This window comes from Gobio gobio (genome assembly GCF_949357685.1).
Source record: "Gobio gobio genome assembly, chromosome: 18".
NCBI classification, from domain to species: Eukaryota; Metazoa; Chordata; class Actinopteri; order Cypriniformes; family Gobionidae; genus Gobio; species Gobio gobio.
This window is the reverse complement of record NC_137111.1, coordinates 7,917,203-7,936,650: the sequence shown is the minus strand read 5'-3', so window position 1 is coordinate 7,936,650 and position 19,448 is coordinate 7,917,203. Positions and strand designations below refer to the sequence as shown.

The 19,448-nt window shown below is 39.1% G+C and overlaps 1 protein-coding gene across 3 annotated transcripts in view; it reads left to right on the top strand.

The window, feature by feature from the left end:
• The window catches only part of ubr2 (ubiquitin protein ligase E3 component n-recognin 2), a 70,426-nt gene that overhangs the window by 7,821 nt on the left and 43,157 nt on the right, over positions 1-19,448 (top strand). For all 3 annotated transcript variants that reach the window (XM_079842153.1, XM_079842154.1, XM_079842155.1), the window contains exons 2-10: positions 605-864; positions 6,177-6,255; positions 8,695-8,805; positions 10,907-11,037; positions 11,243-11,381; positions 11,481-11,543; positions 13,557-13,677; positions 13,975-14,082; positions 17,566-17,654. In XM_079842153.1, the coding sequence (XP_079698279.1) occupies positions 605-864; positions 6,177-6,255; positions 8,695-8,805; positions 10,907-11,037; positions 11,243-11,381; positions 11,481-11,543; positions 13,557-13,677; positions 13,975-14,082; positions 17,566-17,654 (1,101 nt within the window). The remainder of the gene's footprint in view (positions 1-604; positions 865-6,176; positions 6,256-8,694; positions 8,806-10,906; positions 11,038-11,242; positions 11,382-11,480; positions 11,544-13,556; positions 13,678-13,974; positions 14,083-17,565; positions 17,655-19,448) is intronic.

Sequence of the window (19,448 nt, the reverse complement as noted above, 5' to 3'; positions counted from 1 at the left end):
TATTAAATAAATCAGATTAATTGACCATTTTAAATAGACTGCAGCAATTCATATTTTGTCAGGACATTTTGTAAATTATTTTTAGTTTTCAATTTATCCAGACTTGTGCAGCTCTAACCACACACACAAATGTATCAAAAGTGTTGTGTTTCTGATAAAGTTAATAATTCTCACACTGATCTGATCTGTGGAGTACATCACACCCGGTCGGCGTGACTAATACGGTGTAGTTGCTCAAGTTCAAACAACACATCTCTAGAACGAACTTTGTGTTCTGCTAGGTACTTGCACAAATATATACTTTGTTGAGAAATGTTTTAAGAAACTGGCTGTCCAGTAAGGTCATGCAAATATAAAGCGGTGAATGCAAGCAATGCAATCAAAGACTGACCATTAGTGTTCCTTTTTAAAACTGACCTTTGACCACCTGATCTTATTTACCTTGCCATTTTATGTTGTTTTTGTTTTGGCTCTGTGTGTCTGATTTTGCTCTGTAGCACTAATTGACTAATTTGTTCACATATTTAAAATGATTAAAGGCTGCATTTCTAATATTCAGACAGTTTTTGTGTGTGTGTCTAATGTTTTCCCCATCTGTCCACAGAAATGGCTACAGGTGAGCAACCTGCCCACAGAGGTGTACCAGCACTTGGCCTGCTACGTCCCCAAGATCTACTGCCTGGGCCCCAACCTGAACCCCCAGAATGAGGATCTGCTGGCTCAGCTGCTGCTTCAGGGCCCGCTGGAGTGGTACCTGTGCGGGGAAGAGCCGTCCGTGGGATTGGCCAAGCTGGAACAGAACAACCAGCCCTCACAGCTCTGTGGCCATGTGTTTAAAGTGGGAGAGCCAACGTATTCCTGCAGGTACAAAACTTCAAACATCACCTCTTTCTGATCCACTCATCTCGTCTGCACCCACACTTGATGTCAAAGACATTAAAAAAAACATGTGATCATGGCTCGGTTTCAAAACCCAGTGAGCTGCTCTATTGCCTAGACTGATGATTTAGTAGGGTGTCCGTCAAAATGCATTTATTTCATGCATGCATGCTGTTGAGATGCTGAAGTTGTTGTCGTCATCTGACCTGGGATAGTGTGGGTCACTGTGTTCCCACAGACGTGGAAGTCTTGGCTGAATTAGGTCAGGTTGCTGTTAGGTTAAGTCCTTTAGGCAAGATCACTGTAAGCCGGCTAAGAGGCCGGAGGTGACTGGAGTCTGTACTGTTCTGCTCTGTTTGTTTGGGCTCACACACATCCCCGATGCTTTATCATGCTGGCTTTATGAGATTGGAATCTGATCTGAATGATGTGTGAAATATATCTTGCATCCTAAGAATTTGTGCGGATAGTTTTACAATCCTGTCATGTAATGTGTTACTGGCTCTGATCCAGAATCCAGTGATCTGCTTTGCTGTCTACATGGGTGGCATCCTGGGCAGCCAAAGGAGCTTCATAAAGCTTCATTCAACTAGGGCTGGGTAATAGAGGGTATGCATTGGCGTCACTTTCCGGCCGGAACACGCCCCCTCAGCCAGACTGAGTGGCAGAAGAGCTCCTCCATGACTGGAGTTAATAGGGGAAACTGCTAAAATGCGAGCAAAACAAACGATTGTCAGTTTAAACTATAAAGGTTGGACTTGATAGTGTTCCTTACATCTTACCAAACAGCTTACAATTAGTGTTTGGGTTGAATCTATCTTCAGAATATGAAAGGAAAGGCCTCCAGACTTTAAAAAAAATTTGTTGACAGAGCCTTGCATGGATTGTCTCAGTTTCTCTAACTTTAAATATGCCATGACACTTTCCACCCGCTTAACATGTGTTGGTGGTTTATTTGACTTTCATATATATGTGTGTGTGTGTGTGTGTGTGTATACATGTGTATATATTTATATTGAAATATCTTCCAGCCCTAAAAAGTTTATAGTTTTTTTCAGTGTTTATTTAAAAATATCCAATTATCCAGAATATAAGATGGTAAATATTTAATTGATGAGTTGTCAATACAATATATAACAATACAATTTATAGGGTATAATTTTACCCTTAAATTCAACATATTGCCACAAAATAATTGCTAATCCATGTTTGGCTGCCTGGAGTCCAGTTGTTTCTGTGAATTGCGATCCATTTGCTTCTCTTTTCAGTAAAAATATACCTCCGATTTTCTGTGAAATCTATTTGTACCGCCTAATCTTAAAGCTCTTTCCTGTTTTAGATGGGTTTTGTGTGTTTTCCGCAGCATTCCCGCTGAACCAATGCTGCTTCACTCAGTGGGCATCACCGCAGGGAGTCCGGCCAACTGTGACGGCACATGCATTTCTCAGATCTCATCCAATACTAACAGTACTAGTATATACTACACCGTCAAATCAGTATTGCTAAATGTGTCCTCAACTAAGCAAAAGTGGTTAGGAACCCAAACGGGACCATTGCAAAAACAAACAAAAATTTGATTTAACTATTTGAAAATTTGAATTTGAATCTTTTTAATGAGGCAGCAACATATGATAGATAGGACAGAACAAGAAAGGCTAATAACAATCTTTCATTGCGCAGAAATATTATAAGATGAAGGGCTCCAATACATAGCATCACAAAGTTCAGAAAGCTTATGCTTTGAATGATGCGCTTGAAGCAACATGGAGTCGCAACCCTTCACATTTAAAAGTTCAAAGCACAGAGACACGAGAGATTGATGCGTAGTGTAATATCTATGCAGTGGTTTGACCCTTTTCTTTTAGCAGTTTTACATTTCAGTTACTGTGCATGTGAAGAACAATTATAGCGCTCTCGACTCCGGTGTTGTTACTTTCTCCCTGGTGTGTTAGATCACATGATTTAGAAACCAGAGTAAACTTCAGCAAGATAGTTTTGTTTAATTTATGCAAAACCATATACCTTTATCTAGATCAAGTATAATAATAGAAACATTGAATCCTCTTCGAGAGAGTTTACTGTCGTAACCGAACGCGACACACAGTTTGAATGTTTAATGGAGAATGACTGATAGCCGCAGAAGAGTTTACATGAACTTGAATTAAACGGCTTAAATATTCATCTTTACCTCACATTAAAATATGGAAAAGCTTCAGGAAACTTAATTTGTTACATTTATATAGCGCTGTTTTTATGGGTACTCAAAGCGCTATACATATAGAAGAGGGGAATCTCTTGTCTGGCAATCACCAGACCAAGCTCAATCTTTTAAGATTGAACATTAGTCTAAGGGAGTCTGCTCTGTATTTTCATCTGCACAAGAGGCGTGATCAACGGGCATAGTTCAAATGACTCTGTACGCAATTGGATAGTCCTTCAACCAATCAGACCAACGATCCATCGCTTCTCTATCCGTCATCGTGTTAAACCCGCCAATAGCGCGCCAGGTGGATAAGCCGGTTTGTGATTGGTCCCCACAAATTTGGAACAGAAGCAGGATAGAAATATGTACAGGTTTCCAGCCTGAGCTGCAGGGCGAAATCAAATCACCAGCAGATCGGGCTGGGTTTACCCAGTCTAGGGAATCTGTTCGATCACCACCAATGTGCAGCACCACCTGGATGATGCGACGGCAGCCATATTGCGGCAGAACGCCCACCACACACCAGCTTATGGTGGAGAGGAGACCGAGTGATGAAGCCAATCAGTATATGGGGATGATTAGCAGGCCATGATGGACAGAGACCAATGGGCAAATTTGGCCAGGATTCCGGGGTTGCACCCCTACTCTTTTGCCGAAGGACATACAGGGATTTGTAATGACCACAGAGAGTCAGGACCTCGGTTTAACGTCTCATCCGAAGGACGGTGCTTGTTACAGTATAGTGTCCCAATCACTATACTGGGGCGTTAGGGCCCACACAGACCACAGGGTGAGCGCCCCCTGCTGGCCTCACTAACTACTCTTCCAGCAGCATCCTAGTTTTCCCAGGTGGTCTCCCATCCAGGTACTGAGAAGGCTCAACCCTGCTTAGCTAAGGTGGGAAACCAGTCTTGGGTTACAGGGTGATATGGCTGCTGGCATATGCACAAAATCTGTATGGTGCTTTTTAATGTTTTTATGCCTTTTGTGGGGCTTAACAATAACACAGAATAGTATAAGCATAGTATACGCACAATATCGGATTTGCATTGGTCTCATCTGACCAATACCTGATCCAGCAAAAATGGCAGTATCAGAGCTCAAGGCCGTAACCAGAGTTTGAAAATGAGTGAGGTCCGGGGTGGGGTGTTAAGAATTGTGCTATAATAATTGTGCATCTTCGGGTGGGACTATCCCTTTACAATTTTTTTCAATTGCTAACAAGCATTGCTCAATACTGAAACCACATTTTCAAAACTTGTCACACATTCAGCGACACACAAGTGTATAGGGACCAAACTGTGAATAATTTTTCATTGCTTTCAGACAAAATGCATTCAATCACTACATTTTTCAAAATCCACAAACACTTTTGTCATTCATACTCCACAAAGTCAAGTCAATTTTATTTATATAGCGCTTTTTACAATGCGGATTGTTTCAAGGCAGTTTCACAGTGTTAAACAGAAAAATAATGCAGCAGAATTTGATTCGGCTGTACAGCCGCTCTGGAGAAAACGGTGATGTCATCAGCTCATTTCAATTATCATACAGTGACAATGTGGACAGATCTGTAATTTAGTTTGTATGGTTAATTTAGTTTACTAATTAGATTTATTTGGATATTTAGTTGAACATTTAGTATCCCCAACTGAGCAAGCCAAGCCAAAGGCAACAAACTGCAAAAAACTATATATTTGCAGGATATTTTTCATATGCTAACACACTACTTTCAAAACTGATAAAAGCACATTCAAATCAGAATGATGGCACATTTCAAGCATTTCTGCAGAAGTTATTTTGAAATATAAAAATCTAGCTCCCTGTTTTTAGTGTTTTTTAGGTCAGTGTGTTATGAGTGACATGCATGTTTTCTATAGGATTTTTATAACAACAAGATAAGATTTTTTTTAAATACTTACAATGCCCTCAACTCTGTTTTTTTCTCTCTGTGGTCATATTTTAATATTCATGTGTAATGAGTGTGTTGCAGGTCTGTGTTTTATTGGTGGTCTCTCCATAGCATCATTTTGAGGGGCTTTGCAGCTACACTGTTAATTATCACTATTTTTTATCTGCACTGAAAAGTGGTCATGCATGATTTTGCCATACTGGATGAAAAGTTTTACATGTGTCCCAATTCACATACTATCCATCCTAAAAAGTATCCAAAATTAGAATTAGTGTGTCCCAAATCGTAGCATGTTGAAATGAGTATTCCAGAGAGACCCAGAAGGTCTACTGTTTCTGGTTTGAATCCAAAGTGCAGATCAATGCACACTCCAACAGATAATATTACCCACAACCTATTGGACGAGGATTAGAACTACAAACATGAACAAAAAGTTTTACTACAAACGTGGCGGATGTGCAAGACCGACAGTCATATAGAAAGGTTTAGATAAAGAGCTTTGAGTGATTAATAATCACATTTATTTATCATAATTATCATAATTAACATTTATTCAATGTTATCTACATATTTCATCTGCAACAGATTTGTGAACTTTTATAAAGATATGTTTGATCATTAACTTTTAAATGAATCATCATGCAAACACATGAGGAGAGACTCTGCACGAAATGCCCACAACTAGCAGATCAGCGTGCTTCTACATTTCTCTCTGATATGGTTGGAAATGATATTGAATGTCACAATCAATTGTGACAAGATGATTGACAGGGCAGTTTAAACAGTGACCGGATGAACATAATTGAGCGACAGAGTGGCCCATTAAAGATGCAGTCATGAGGAAATAGTGTGTGTCCCAAAGCTGGCCTACTCTTCTGCTATCCACTTAAGTGTGTGCATTTTCTTTACAAAAACAGTACATCATTTTAGGGCATCGTATAAGTAGGTAAATTGGGATACAGTGCATTCTGGGAATGCTTTGATGCATGCCATGCTGCTTTAGAATTCAGCCAAAATGAGGTATCTAAATGGCTGCATAATTTTGCTACCATTTTTAACAACCTTTGTTCTTGTCTCCAAGCTCTCTGAAAATGGTTTGTTTGTAGGCAGCTCACTGGGGTTTTGACCGCTGCTATCTTTCTGTATAAGTCATTTACATTTGACATGTTTTCTCCTTATCAGGGAGTGTGCGGCCGATCCAACCTGTGTGCTGTGTATGCAGTGCTTCTTAGGCAGCGTTCACAAAGAGCATCGCTACAGGGTAAGAGGAAATGAGACGCACGGTAGCCACTTTTACATTCTCAAACATCTCACTCAGGTATGTCAGCATGTTAGTGTGACAGCCGCAGAGAAAGTGTCAAATACCAAGTGGATGGGCGCGTCTGAACTAGTGCCTCGTGGAAACTGACTTCTCCCTGTCAGGGTTATTCCTGTCCAAATTTGTCCAACCAAACTAAGTCTGAGAAGATGGTCATTATGACTCATTATGAAAAGCTATGATGATAGCTTTTCAGCATTTAAAACTGATGGTGCAGTTCTTTGTATAGGTTACGGGACTAATGGTGCTGTTGTATCTGTGAAGAGAAAACAATCAATCTGACACAATTAACTGTTCTATAATTTAAGGGCTGTTTCAGTTTAACCTATGACTGACCAGTTTCAAACAAAATGGTTGCAAAAAATCATTTTCATACAAAAATCAGCAGTTGATCAAAAGCCATTGCAAAAATTACTCTCAAAAAAGTGAAGTTAGTACTACGATAAGCAAACTTGGTTATATTTTTTTCCTTTTTTTTAATCCTGTAAAGCCTGGCATATAAAATAGATTTTTTGACTGTTTATTGAACCCTTATGGTGCATTCACACCGGACGCGAATGAAGCGTTTCGCGCGAGTGATTTACATGTTAAGTCAATGCAAAGACACGAACATACATTCTGCGGTGCAATTCGCGCGAATGAGGCAACGCGAATGAGTTGAAAAATCTGAACATTGGTGGATATTCGCGCCGCGGTAACTAATCAGGAGCTTGCTCTAGTAGTGACAACAATGAGGAGAAAATCTGGTTTATATTAATCATATATTAATATCTGGTTCAAGTGTGCATATCCTATCACTGTGATAACATTAAATTACATGAAACACAACCCAGTCTATTTTTGTTAAATGGAAGTTTATGTATGATCAATAATACAAAAGTATAAGTAAAAGGTATAATAAGCTATACATGAAATAAAGCAAACAATTCAGTCAAACATTCAAAGTCAGTGCTAGTCGGCTTCAACGGTAACGTCAAGTTATAGCCTAAAAATAAAAAAGTAATGAAACTTCACTTTCCCCTCAGGGAAACGATTTGCCAGGGAACCAATTATAGAGCCATGAGACCAAAGATCGCCCATTACAAGACGAATTATAGCTCGAGACACCACAGACACATCAGAGCCAGCGGCAAATGTCTGAAGGACTTGCCGAGGAAAGGCTGCTCTCGCCTGGGTTAACGAACGCTGATCGCCTGGATCTCACAACTCCGAAAACGCCAGATAAAATTTTCAAATAGGCACTCTTTTTATAAATAAACCACCGATTTGAGCTTTAAACAACTACATTATCGCCTGAAAAGTCTTAAAACTACGTTTTGTCACACATTAACAGTAGTATTTTTTTTAAAAAGACGTGTGAACACAGCCCATGTCAGCCTTTTCTGGCAGAACGATAAAAGTGAGGGGGTCCAATATCATTGGTCTTAAAAAATGGTTTTAAATGGTTCTGACGCCCATGCTTTTATGGCTCATATAGTCTGATATAGTGATACTATAGAGTTCATACTCGAGGGAAAAAAAACACCTCAGTTTTATTCAAAGGCCCAAACTGAACAAAATTTGGTGCAGTTACTGATATTTACATGGCCAAAAAGTAAGATGACATTCTGATGCTTTTAATCTCAAAGAGATCTTTATTAAAGTATAGCAGACTACTTGCATAAAATGCATATAAATATCAGTTGCCACTCTATATCTCCCAATAATATGTTAGATGATATTTACATGCTTAGTTTTATGATCAAAACGCTGTAGTTTTCATTGGTGTGCAACACATATAATGCAATGCAATACAATGATGATTGAGAGTAGGGTTCCAAAGGGGCTGAACATTTCTGGTAAATTTCCAGAAACTTTCCAAAGATGCTAGAAAGTTTCTGGAAACTTTGCAACCCCAATTGAGAGATGAGCAAGTAAACATTCCTAAAAGAAACTGATCTACTAACAAGTTATTCTTACCTTTACTGTATAAAAATCAGTAAAGATTTCACAACAAAGACGTGGGAACCTTGATCTGAAGTGGGATGTTTTTACAATTATTCTAAAAGGCCTTTTACTTGCTGTAAAGTACCAATCACACGACAGACAGGCATGTAGTAGATTGTGTGCAACAGGTTTTTCAGCAAAGTTTTGATCATGTTGATCATCTAGAGGCCGTAGAAATTTGTGTATCAAATATGATACAGTAGGCTTTATAGGGTGTGAGGAAAGTGTGTTTGTTTTAAGGAACGCTACAGCAGATAGTCATGTGTGTTGCAGGTAGACTCAAGACAATGACAGGTCTATTATTTATAAGATACAGATATAGGAGACTTGAGATCAACCTTGAGCTGTCATATGCTGCTGTCTTTGTGTGTAAGTGGCTGTCTGTGCTCCCTGTAGATGACCACCTCAGGAGGAGGAGGCTTTTGTGACTGTGGCGACACAGAGGCCTGGAAGAAGGGCCCTTACTGTCAGAAACACGAGCCCAATATCAGTGACTCTTCCCAGAAGGTAAGATGCCTCTTCATCCGTGACAGTCTTAGCAGGAGGATGGGAATAATGAGGCATTTAATGATGCCGCTTGCTCTCAAGGTCCATTAATGGAACCACACGCCGTCAAAGTCATCAGGGATGTGATTTTTGTGTGTTTTGACCTGGGACCCATATGAACTACGTTAATCCGACTGTATGGATGCCGTATAGCAAATGCTGCGTTTTCTAATACATTTATTTAATGCATTGGTTGCTTCTTATGGCTGTCCACGAGCTTCCAACTACATCAAGCTGCTGCAGTGTTTCCCACAGATTAGAAACCAATTTGTGGTGGCGGGTGGGCGGGGGCATGGGATTGGGGAGTGATTGGCACAAATATCAGTTTCGATCTTGATTCAGTATCAATTCATATGTATATATCCTACTGTACATATAAGGAAAAATAAGTTTGTCTTTTTAGCACTATTTTAAACTTTTCTTGGGTTAAATTATATTAGCTTGCATTCATTAATATTCACTTGTGTGATGTAAGTTATTAACTTTTTTAAATTTCACATTTAAAGAAATCTAGTGTTTGATCATGTCTAAATATTTATTCAAATGCAAAACCTAAAAATAAGTAAGATGTGATCTGCAATACTTTTTTGAGCAACCAGACTAGATACATGCATATTTATTAAAGAGACATACAGGCACCTAGTGGATAAACCATGGCTTTACAAATGAAAATTATTATTTTTCCAGCCACAAGATGACTCTAATTTGCCTCTTTGCATTGGAATTTTCTATTTTAACCTTAATTACTGCACTAATTGTAATATAAATAATAAAATGTATGTAATAGTAGGCCTTTTTAGTACCTCAGTTTCAGTCAATCTCATGTCAATCTTGAGTACCTGTAGAGTAGTATTGCATCCTTCATATCTCCGAAAAGTCTTTAGTTTTATTATATTTATAAAAGGAAGATACACTGTAAAGTCTTTAAAAAAAAACGTCTGGGGGTGTATCGTTTGGGCGGAGCTAAAGAATGACGATTGTTTTTTTACAGTCTATAGTTGAGAGCGTCTGAAAGCTGTGACATCCTTAACGTAGAGAAAAAAAAACTTTATCCTAAATAAACCATTGAGATCAATCAGATTTAGCCACACATATATGATCCAGAATCAGATCTAGAGGCTGAAATTGAACAGGAGAAGCAGCAACGACGACTACAGCAGGACGTCTCTATGGAAAGTACTGTAACTGTAACTTATATACTTGCTTAGAGGCTTGTCATGCGCGAGTTTTGCAACATCTGTGTGTGTTTAGTCATGGTTTATGACTGACATAATTTGGTTTATGGACTGTATGCGTTTTAATGTTAGCAGTAGCAAGCGGAACGGTTTTGCACGTCAGACTAGTGCGTGTTTACATAGAAAAACAATGGAATAGTAGCGCATTTGAATGAACGAGTCGATAGCTAACAAAACAAAGACATTTGAAGCAGTTTTACTCACCGCCTGCTTCCAACATACGACTGTGAACCTTAATCGCTGGGACTGCTCCATCTTTCAGCATTAAACGACCTACAAATCCGGGGTTGAACTGTACCTTGTTTATAAACCATCGTCGCCGAAATTCAGGGAACAAACAAAAACACTTGCAGAACTCCATTGCTGCTCCCGCTAAACAAACTCCATCCCCTGTCCCATTAACGCTGGGTTCTTTGAGAAGCTGTGCAGGGTTGTCTTGCCCTGACAACCAAAAACACACATCTTTGGTGACATTGTTAATTCTGTGAAGTCCTGTGACTGCAGCGCAGCTGGCTTCCCTAAAGCGTTTCTTATTTTTTATAAAGTTTTTCATCTAATATTTTATTTAATTTCTGCTTTATTTCAATTGTTAAAAAATGACTGTTGTCAAAAGTACAGACCATGTAGCCAATCACAGACATATTTGATGAGCATGTGAGAACAATGGGCAATCAGAGCTGTTTACGATTCCGCACAACGGCGCGCAAAGCGTCACATTTTTAAAATTTCAGTACCGACTTGGTATCGCGGTCGGTTCTTTTGACAACACTACTGAAAATCCTTTTGAATTGTTTTGGTTAACAATCACAACACTTCTCGTTTGGCAGGATCCGTTGGCTAATCTGTCTGCTGAGATGATCGCTCGCACGTATAATGTTTTCTCCATCATTCTCAAATATGCTGTGGACATGCTCACCTGGGACAAAGAAGACGAGCTACCTGAAGGCCTTGAGCCACCGTGAGATATATTATCACTCATACCTTGAAGTCATGTTATGGCATGTCTCTTAAATGCTAAACCCCCCCCCCCCCCCCCCCATTAGAAGAAACCATTTTTAGCATTTAGGTGGGAAAATAACCCATTCTAGTCCCTCTATGCATGTTTTTGAAAGATGCATGTTAGTATATTAGGCGATATGTAACATGCTTATTTTCTTCCCAAGGGCCCGTGGAGACACGTACTACTGCATGCTGTTCAATGATGAGGTCCACACGTACGAGCAGGTCATCTACACACTACAGAAAGCTGTGAACTGCACACAGAAAGAGGCCGTCAGTTTCGCCACCACCGTGGACAGAGATGTAAGTGCCAGCTTCACCTGCTGTTAGCCCCACAGTGCCACAATTCAGGCTTAAGGTTCTTGCTTTTGTTCATTGATTACTTCTGTTCACCGTATTTAGGGCAGGAAGTCCGTTCGCTTTGGGGACTTCCAGTTTTGTGAGCAGGCCAAATCTGTTATTGTGGTAAGTTCTCTGCAATCACAAATCCCATCCGTTTTTTTGTTCTTTTTACTGAAAACGTTTTGTTGTTAGCTAGGGCATTCATTTAAGTTTCATGAAGGAGTCTGCACCAAAATTGAAGTGTTAAAGGGTTCGTTCACCCACAAAGTTGAAAAAAAAGTATATTTTGATAAATATTTGCACTACAATACATATTTTTACTTAAAGCTGCAATATGTAAAATGTTTTCAGTAAAATATCCAAAAACCATTAGGCCAGTGTTATATATTTTGTTCAGTTGAGTACTTCCAATACCCCAAATGTTTCCAACTATTTGTAAATGGTGAGAAATTGCTATTTTAACCAATGAACCGGGGCGTGTGAGGGAGTCGCCTGTCAATGACATCATATCTGTGTTGCCCTCGGTTTCTGGGTTTATCCTGCATAAACGCTTTACTCTCATTGCAGTGTGAACAAGTAATGTCAGTAACAAGTAATGAGTAATGTCATAACATAATTTTCAACACACTCAGATCTAATATGATCAACAGAGCTGCGTTACCTCATACTCATGAGCGGAAAAGCGGAAATTATGCCGCCGACTGTCATAATAAAAGTCCCGCTGTTCGCGATGCGTGTGTTGCGTTCATCTTATTAAAGGTCCTGTTCTTTGTGATCCCATTTTTCAAACTTTAGTTAGTGTGTAATGTTGCTGTTAGAGCATAAATAATACCTGTAAAATGATAAAGCTCAAAGTTCAATGCCAAGTGATATATTTTATTTAACAGAAGTTCCCTTTCAAAGCCTACAGCGAATGGCCGGTTTGGACTACATCCCTGTACATCCTGCTTTAATGACGTCAGTAGAACAGTTTGTCGACTAACCTCAAGAATAAGGCCCACAAGAATACGCAAAAAAGGGGGCGTGGTCTTGTTGCTCCCGCGTGGAGAAGAGGAAGTGTTGCGTTTGTATAGCTTGTTTGTCGCCATGTCGTCGAGACGCTGTTATTTTCATCCCGGAGTCAAATCACCTTTGTTTAGCCTTCCCAGGGACGCTGTACTTGGAGATCATTGAGCACATGCATCTCCGTTATGGTAAGAGGCTTGACCTTTCCGGGCAACGTGCGCTAAGCTGCTGTCGAATCACAACACGGGAACCGCTGGCACAATCACGTGTTTCTGAAGGAGGGACTTCATAGAACAGGGAAATCTTTCAAGCCGTTTTTAGGACAGTGAAAACAGCGGTATGCAGATAAGTAAATTGTGTGAAAAATACGGTGGTTTTTTTACACGCGAAACATGAACACATTTTATATTGCACACTGTAAACACAATCAAAGCTTCAAAAAAACACGAAAAACGGGACCTTTAACACTCGCTCCAGCGGTTCCTCAGCTCCACAACACTCGTCCTGCTCTGCTTCAGACTACAGTAACATTAATAATCACATCCATAAATACGATTTTCACGAGTCCTATCCCGATTCTTTTCCTCCGGCTTTGAGGTGAAGACCACATGTCCCAAGATTCTGTGCTCAAACTTGCCGTACGGACCTCTAGTGGACGTAAAAGTTACATGGTGCACCTTTAACCTGTTAGTGGTGTCTTCATTATTTAATGTAGCCCTTTTTTGAATAAATCTTCCATACATTTCTTTTTTATTTCGTCCACCGTTTAAATGTTAATTTTACCAAATTGGGTTAAATTATAAATGTCAGTTTTGCTGTTTCTGTAAAAAAAAAAATTCTGCATCAATTTTACTATTGATCAATAGGGATTTGTCCATGTGTTACACGTCTCACATTCTTTGTGCTGCTTGAATGAGTGATGCCTCAAATCGTGTGGCTTGTGCACTATTACTTCTCTAAGCCCTGCAGTCAGGTTTTCACCAGACGATGAAACAAGTGGAAAGAAATCCCATAGACTTACATTTGAAGGAGGGACATCTGTAGACCCTGGGTGGGCTTAGAACCACCCGTAATACTATGTACTTGTAAATGTAGTTTGTTCGTGAACATCTTTGGACACATGTTTTGCAGAGGAACACGAGTCGTCAGACGAAACCTCTGCGGGTTCAGGTCATGCACTCCTCTGTAGTGGCTCATCAGTGTTTTGCGCTCAAAGCTCTCAACTGGCTCGGCCAAATCATCAGATACTCAGGTCTGTCTGGGCAACGTTTCCCTTTGATTCTTTCCCATCACTTCTGTAGAAGTCATATTATTCAATTTCTGCTTTGTCTTGTTCAAAGCCAAACTTTAAATTGTTCTCCTTTTAGCAATTACTATGCAGTTCGATTTCACAGCTGTTTATTTTGGTATTTTGCTAGGATTCCAGTAATCATAAGTTCACCAAAAGCGTGTTTAATAGAGCGGTGTGCTCTGTGTCAGCGTTTGCATCTGCTTGTGTGGCGTCTGCTGTAGTGAATCAGTGCCTGAGTGTATTACTGTCACCCAGCAGATGCTCTGAGGAGGATCCTGTGTCAGGTGGGACTGCAGCGCGGACTGGAGGGAGAGAACTCGTCTCTAGTGGACACGCTCATGCTCTGTGACTCCAAGATGTGGAAAGGTGATTGAATGAGTGTGCTGACATCAGCTCTCCTGAGATACTGCAGCACTGCAGAAATGCGCAACTCGGTGAAGGACATGACAACATGTTCATATCAGTTCACCCCAATTAAAGAGGAAAATGAAGCATATTTTAGGAAAATTATAGTTCCACCTATTATGCTGTTTTTAAAAGTTCCTATTTTTTTCTGGAGTTTCCTACAATAGGTTTACATGCATTAAAGGTAAAAAAAAAAAAACTTAAATTTTCTCCTAATATACATTGCAGCTCTTTTCACACAGTGTCTGAAAGCATTCAGTCTCTCTAATCCCCTACTTACTGGGAGCTCCCTCTGCTCTGATTGATTGGACAGCCCAGTCTGTTGTGATTTGTTGACCGCTTAAAGTGTGTGACGTAAACTAAATGTCCATTAGCATTTCTGAATTTCAGCTCTGGAGGCTTCCTCAGCGCTTGCATACACAAACAATAATAATGGCATCATATTTAGCGTATCTATTCCAGCACAAGTCCTCCTCCTTTGGAAGTGCAGCAAAGTGGATTTGCTTTCACAGCGCAGAAAACAGCATCTTCTCAACATGTCGACAACACGACCTGTTGCTACAACATGTTGATTCTCAGCTACAGTGTTTGAGGGCAGGTCAAAGTACTAAGTAGACGTTGTTCACAGGCAATCAATGAAGACCATTAAACAAATATTACGGAAGTGACACTGGTTTTGCTGACAACTTAGTTTAGCAGTTCAGGAACGCTTGCTTTTTTAGGAGACAGTGTGTCTCATTCACTAAGCATGCATACGCACAAATTTGTGTTTTAGGGCCCTGCACAATTTTCATTCTAAATTTACGAAGAACTATTGAAATGCATGTATACAAAAAGGACTTTCTCTGTGTGGCCTTATAATTGTGTTTATATTTCATCTTAATGTGACTTATATTATATTGTTATATTAATATATTGTATATTATATTATGTTATATTAATATATTATTAAATCATATTAAATATATGATATTGTACACCGATCAGGCATAACATTATGACCGGTGAAGTGAATAACACTGATTATCTCTTCATCATGGCACCTGTTAGTGGGTGGGATATATTAGGCAGCAAGTGAACATTTTGTCCTTGATGTGTTAAGGCCTGTACACACCGGGAAGAATATCGCACACGCTTATCGCCAGCGTTTTTAGTGACGTTTCTCGGGGCGTCTTTAGTGTTCACACCCAAGCGATTTTCACTGGCGATGCGCCGAGTGAACGTGCAAATTCAGTAGATGCGCTCCCGGTACACAAGCTGGTGCTGCGGCACTTTACGCTTCTGACACTCGCTTGTCACACAGAAGAAGAAGAGAGAGAATATTTACGCGCTTGCCAAAACCATAGACATATTATGTCTATGGCCAAAACCATTCACTCACTTTTTGCTAACTGGCAAGCACCATTAACAGCTCATCTTCTTCTTTGTCTACTTACTACTACTTCGTCATATCAATGTGTGCTCGGCAAGACCGTTTAGTGCTTTAGTGGCTCCAAGTCGTGTTTTACTGTAACTTCAGCAGCTCCAGGCACGTGAACAAAAGCAGTTTAACGCGCCGCGTCAAAAAAAAAAAACGAACCAGTAATGATGATTTGAATGGAAAGTGATTCATTGTCATGCAAACAAAAAATACATATAAATCATTATACATTTCCTTAAATCAAAATGCAGTTTGGGGAACACTTTATTTTACAGTGACCTTGTTACACATATTACATGACCTATGTACATTACATGGTAATAACAGTAGAATATGCATAATTATAAGTAACTGGGCCCAGTTGCATGAAAGCCCTTGCGTTAAGAAAACCCTTAGTTATAAGGTTAAGGGTTCCCTTAGTGAAACATGGGTTGCAAGAAAAAACCCTAAGGGTCCACTTAAGGAATCTTAAGGCTAGCAGTATTTTCCGTAAATGCTTAAGTTTTACCTTAAGTTCTGTTATGCGTTGCAACAAAGTCCTTAGTTACCATTTAGCCCTTAAAAAATTAAGGGATCCAAATAGGTCCCTTAAGTCATCTGCTGAACTCAAACGCAATGGATGATTTCATGTTAATTGAGAAAGAATGTACCGATGTGCGTTTTTAACAATCAATTAATATAAGCCTCTTGAAAGTATGACGTGACACAGTGTATATTGATTAAATAAACATTCAACACCAAAGTTTTCGGATTTTTATATATTACACATGTGCACTTGAATTAAAGGGATAGTTCACCCAAAAATGAAAATTCGGTCATATTTTACTCACCCTCAAGTTGTTCAAACCGGTAGGAGTTTCTTTGTTCTGCTGAACATTTAAAGCAGGTATTTTGAAGAATGTTTGTAACAAAGCAAAGAGAGCAACCATTGACTACCATAGTATTTTTTTCCCCCTACTATGGTAGTCAATGGTTGCTCTTTCTGCTTGGTTACAAACATTCATCCGAATATCTTCTTTTGTTTTCAGCAGAACAAAGAAACTCATACAGGTTTGGAACAACTTGAGGGTGAGTAAATGATGACAGAATTTTCATTTTTGGGTGAAATATCCCTTTAATTATTTAATGGCAGGCTTTCATCTTGTGCGCAAGAGTGACTGATTATTGTGGCAGGCTTGGGTGTTTTTCCCCTGTCTTTAAAAAAAATAGGCTGTTTGTCCTTGGTCCAGTTTATTTCAGATTTTTTTTGTTTCCATTACTTTAAAGCCGGTAAGCACACGTTGCGTCTAGGACACCGAATGCGTCATTCATTGAATAATCACCAAACTGAAGTTGTGAATAAAGTGGCGTTGATGAGTACAATACAATAACAACGAGTTGGACATATATAATGTCATTTGATGGAAAACGATGCGAGTGGTGTGGCAGGATTTTGAACATCCTCCGGTCAGGTGTCGTAGCTGGAAAACAATGAGCTCGAGGACGCTCTGTGTCGTCCGTCAGACCGCCTTTCATTTTCTCCATAACTCAAGCATTTTTGTACAGCTGTATAGTTTAATATATGTCAAACTTGTTTAAAAGTCAGATTTCGTACCTATAGCAACCGCTTCTCTATTGCCGTTTTTTGCCAGAAACTATTGTGAAATGCTTAGTATAAACACTTAGGAAAGGGTGACGATTAAGACGTTTGTTGCAACGCTCTTAAAGAAATCCCTTGCCTTAGGGATTTTTTCCCCTTTAGGGATACAACCACTTAAGAGGTTTCATGCAAGTGGGCCCAGACTCTAAACCAATCCCTAATTCTAACCCTGACCCCACAAGTACTTGTTGATAATTAATGTTACATAATATTACAGTGCTTACTTGTATAAATACGCTGTAACAAGGACACCTTGAAATAGTGTAACCGTAATGTCCGTTTGTTTCTTTTATTTTTGGATAAAATATGGCCGAGGCATGTTGCCTGGTTTTGTGTGATTCAGCTAGTTAAGCTCATGCTTTACCTCATATTGTGTTTCCTGCAGGAGCGAGAAATGTTTACCATCAGCTCTTTATGAGCAGCCTTCTCATGGATCCAAAGTACAAGAAACTTTTTGCAGTCCAGTTTGCGAGGGTAAGACTTCCATTCACAATGGCACAGTCCTTATATTGAATGACAGTAAAATATCACGGGCTGTATTACACAAACATCCTAACTTTAAAATCTTGTCCTGTCTGTTGTGGAATTAAAACTTGTTCAAATCTCAAGAAGATGGGAAGTTTCTATAATACAGCCCAGAACTTTATCTTTGTAGGCCATGAAGCCCCAAAAAGTGGTGGAAAGATGGTGCATATACCCACCAGCATTCTCTAACATGCATTTTCATGCTTGCAGAGGAATGGATTACAATTTGTTTAATACATACAGAAAAATAACATAATTGTAAGATATTGGAACAGACTTTACGCTTTTTGTGACTCCATGACAACCTGTATATTAAAGGAATAGTTCACCCAAAAATGAATGTTAATTACTCACCCTCATGTCATTCCAAACCCCAAAGACCTTTATTCATTTATCTTTGTTTAACACTAATGAAGATAACTTTGAAGAAAACTTTGGTACTTCATGTAGTTAATAAAAACAGTGGTTTAATCCAAGTGTTGAAGAGACACAATTGCTACATGATGATCAGATCACATCATTTCCTTGACACACAAGAACAAACCTCATTAGTTTGGAATGAGGGTGAGTAAATGATAGATTTTTCTTTTTTGGGTGAACTATCCTGTTAACTATTGTTTTTAGAGTACATGATGTTTTGAAGAAACGTTTTGGCTTCATTACAAGTTTAAATTACTTAAAATTGCTTTAATGCGGTTACACTTAAAGTCTATAGGGGAAGGCAAATAAACATGAAAATGCACACCGTTTTAAAACATTGCCACAAAACATACTTGTTAACATAAGACTAGCATGAACCCGGTTTTCTTCTTGCTATCTATATTAAATTTCCAGTCTCAACTCGTGTCATGACCAGGTAAACATGGTTATCTGCAAGGATACCTTTTGTAAAACACATTTTAAATGGAGCAAACTCCACACACAGGGTTTCCAGTGTAAGCGCATAACTGCAATTACCATTTTTGTTTTTTTCCAAACTGGTGAAATTATTTTCTGTGGTAATCAACAAAATGTTATATATTCTGTCAATAGAGCTTAAACTTGTGTATTGCACCGTCCTGTGAGACAGAATTGATATCATTTTCCATAAGCATGGCCAGAATATTCCCAATAAGTCTGTGATTTACACTAGAAAATACAGTTCACTTTCACTTCACACTCAGTTTGATTTAGCTGATCTGTGAGGATAAGAGAGTTTGAGAATCCAGTCCCTGTTCAGTGAGTTATCATCTCCGAGAGAGAGAGCCTAAGTAATAGAGAGTGATTCTTTGGCATATTACTCTTGCTCTCTTTGGTTTGCTGCCCACTGCAGTCCTCCGACTGACCCGGTCATTCTGTGACAGCAGGAAATCTGTCTCTCAGCATGCACTCAGGTGTAGGGCCCTATAAAATCATTTTTTCCCCCCAAGGTTCCGTAAAACATTTTCTGAATTCAATTTTAATGGTTAAAAACTACTTAAGCAATCAAAAAGCATGTCTTATTAATTGAAATCATAAAACTTATATCCTTTAATATTTCTTTTTAAAGGTTAACAAATCAAAGGACCCTATGAAATCAGTTTTATTTATGTTTTTTTTCGTATTTCGTTTTAATGCTTTAGTTAAACAGCTTCTATTTTCACCAAGTGTAAACAGCGTGCCTTGTTGGCATGTGTTATTCGCACTAGCTCCGCCTAACAATGCCTGGTTGGGCCAAACAAGATAAAAATGTGTATTTCAATTTCTTCAGTGGTGCAGTCAGTA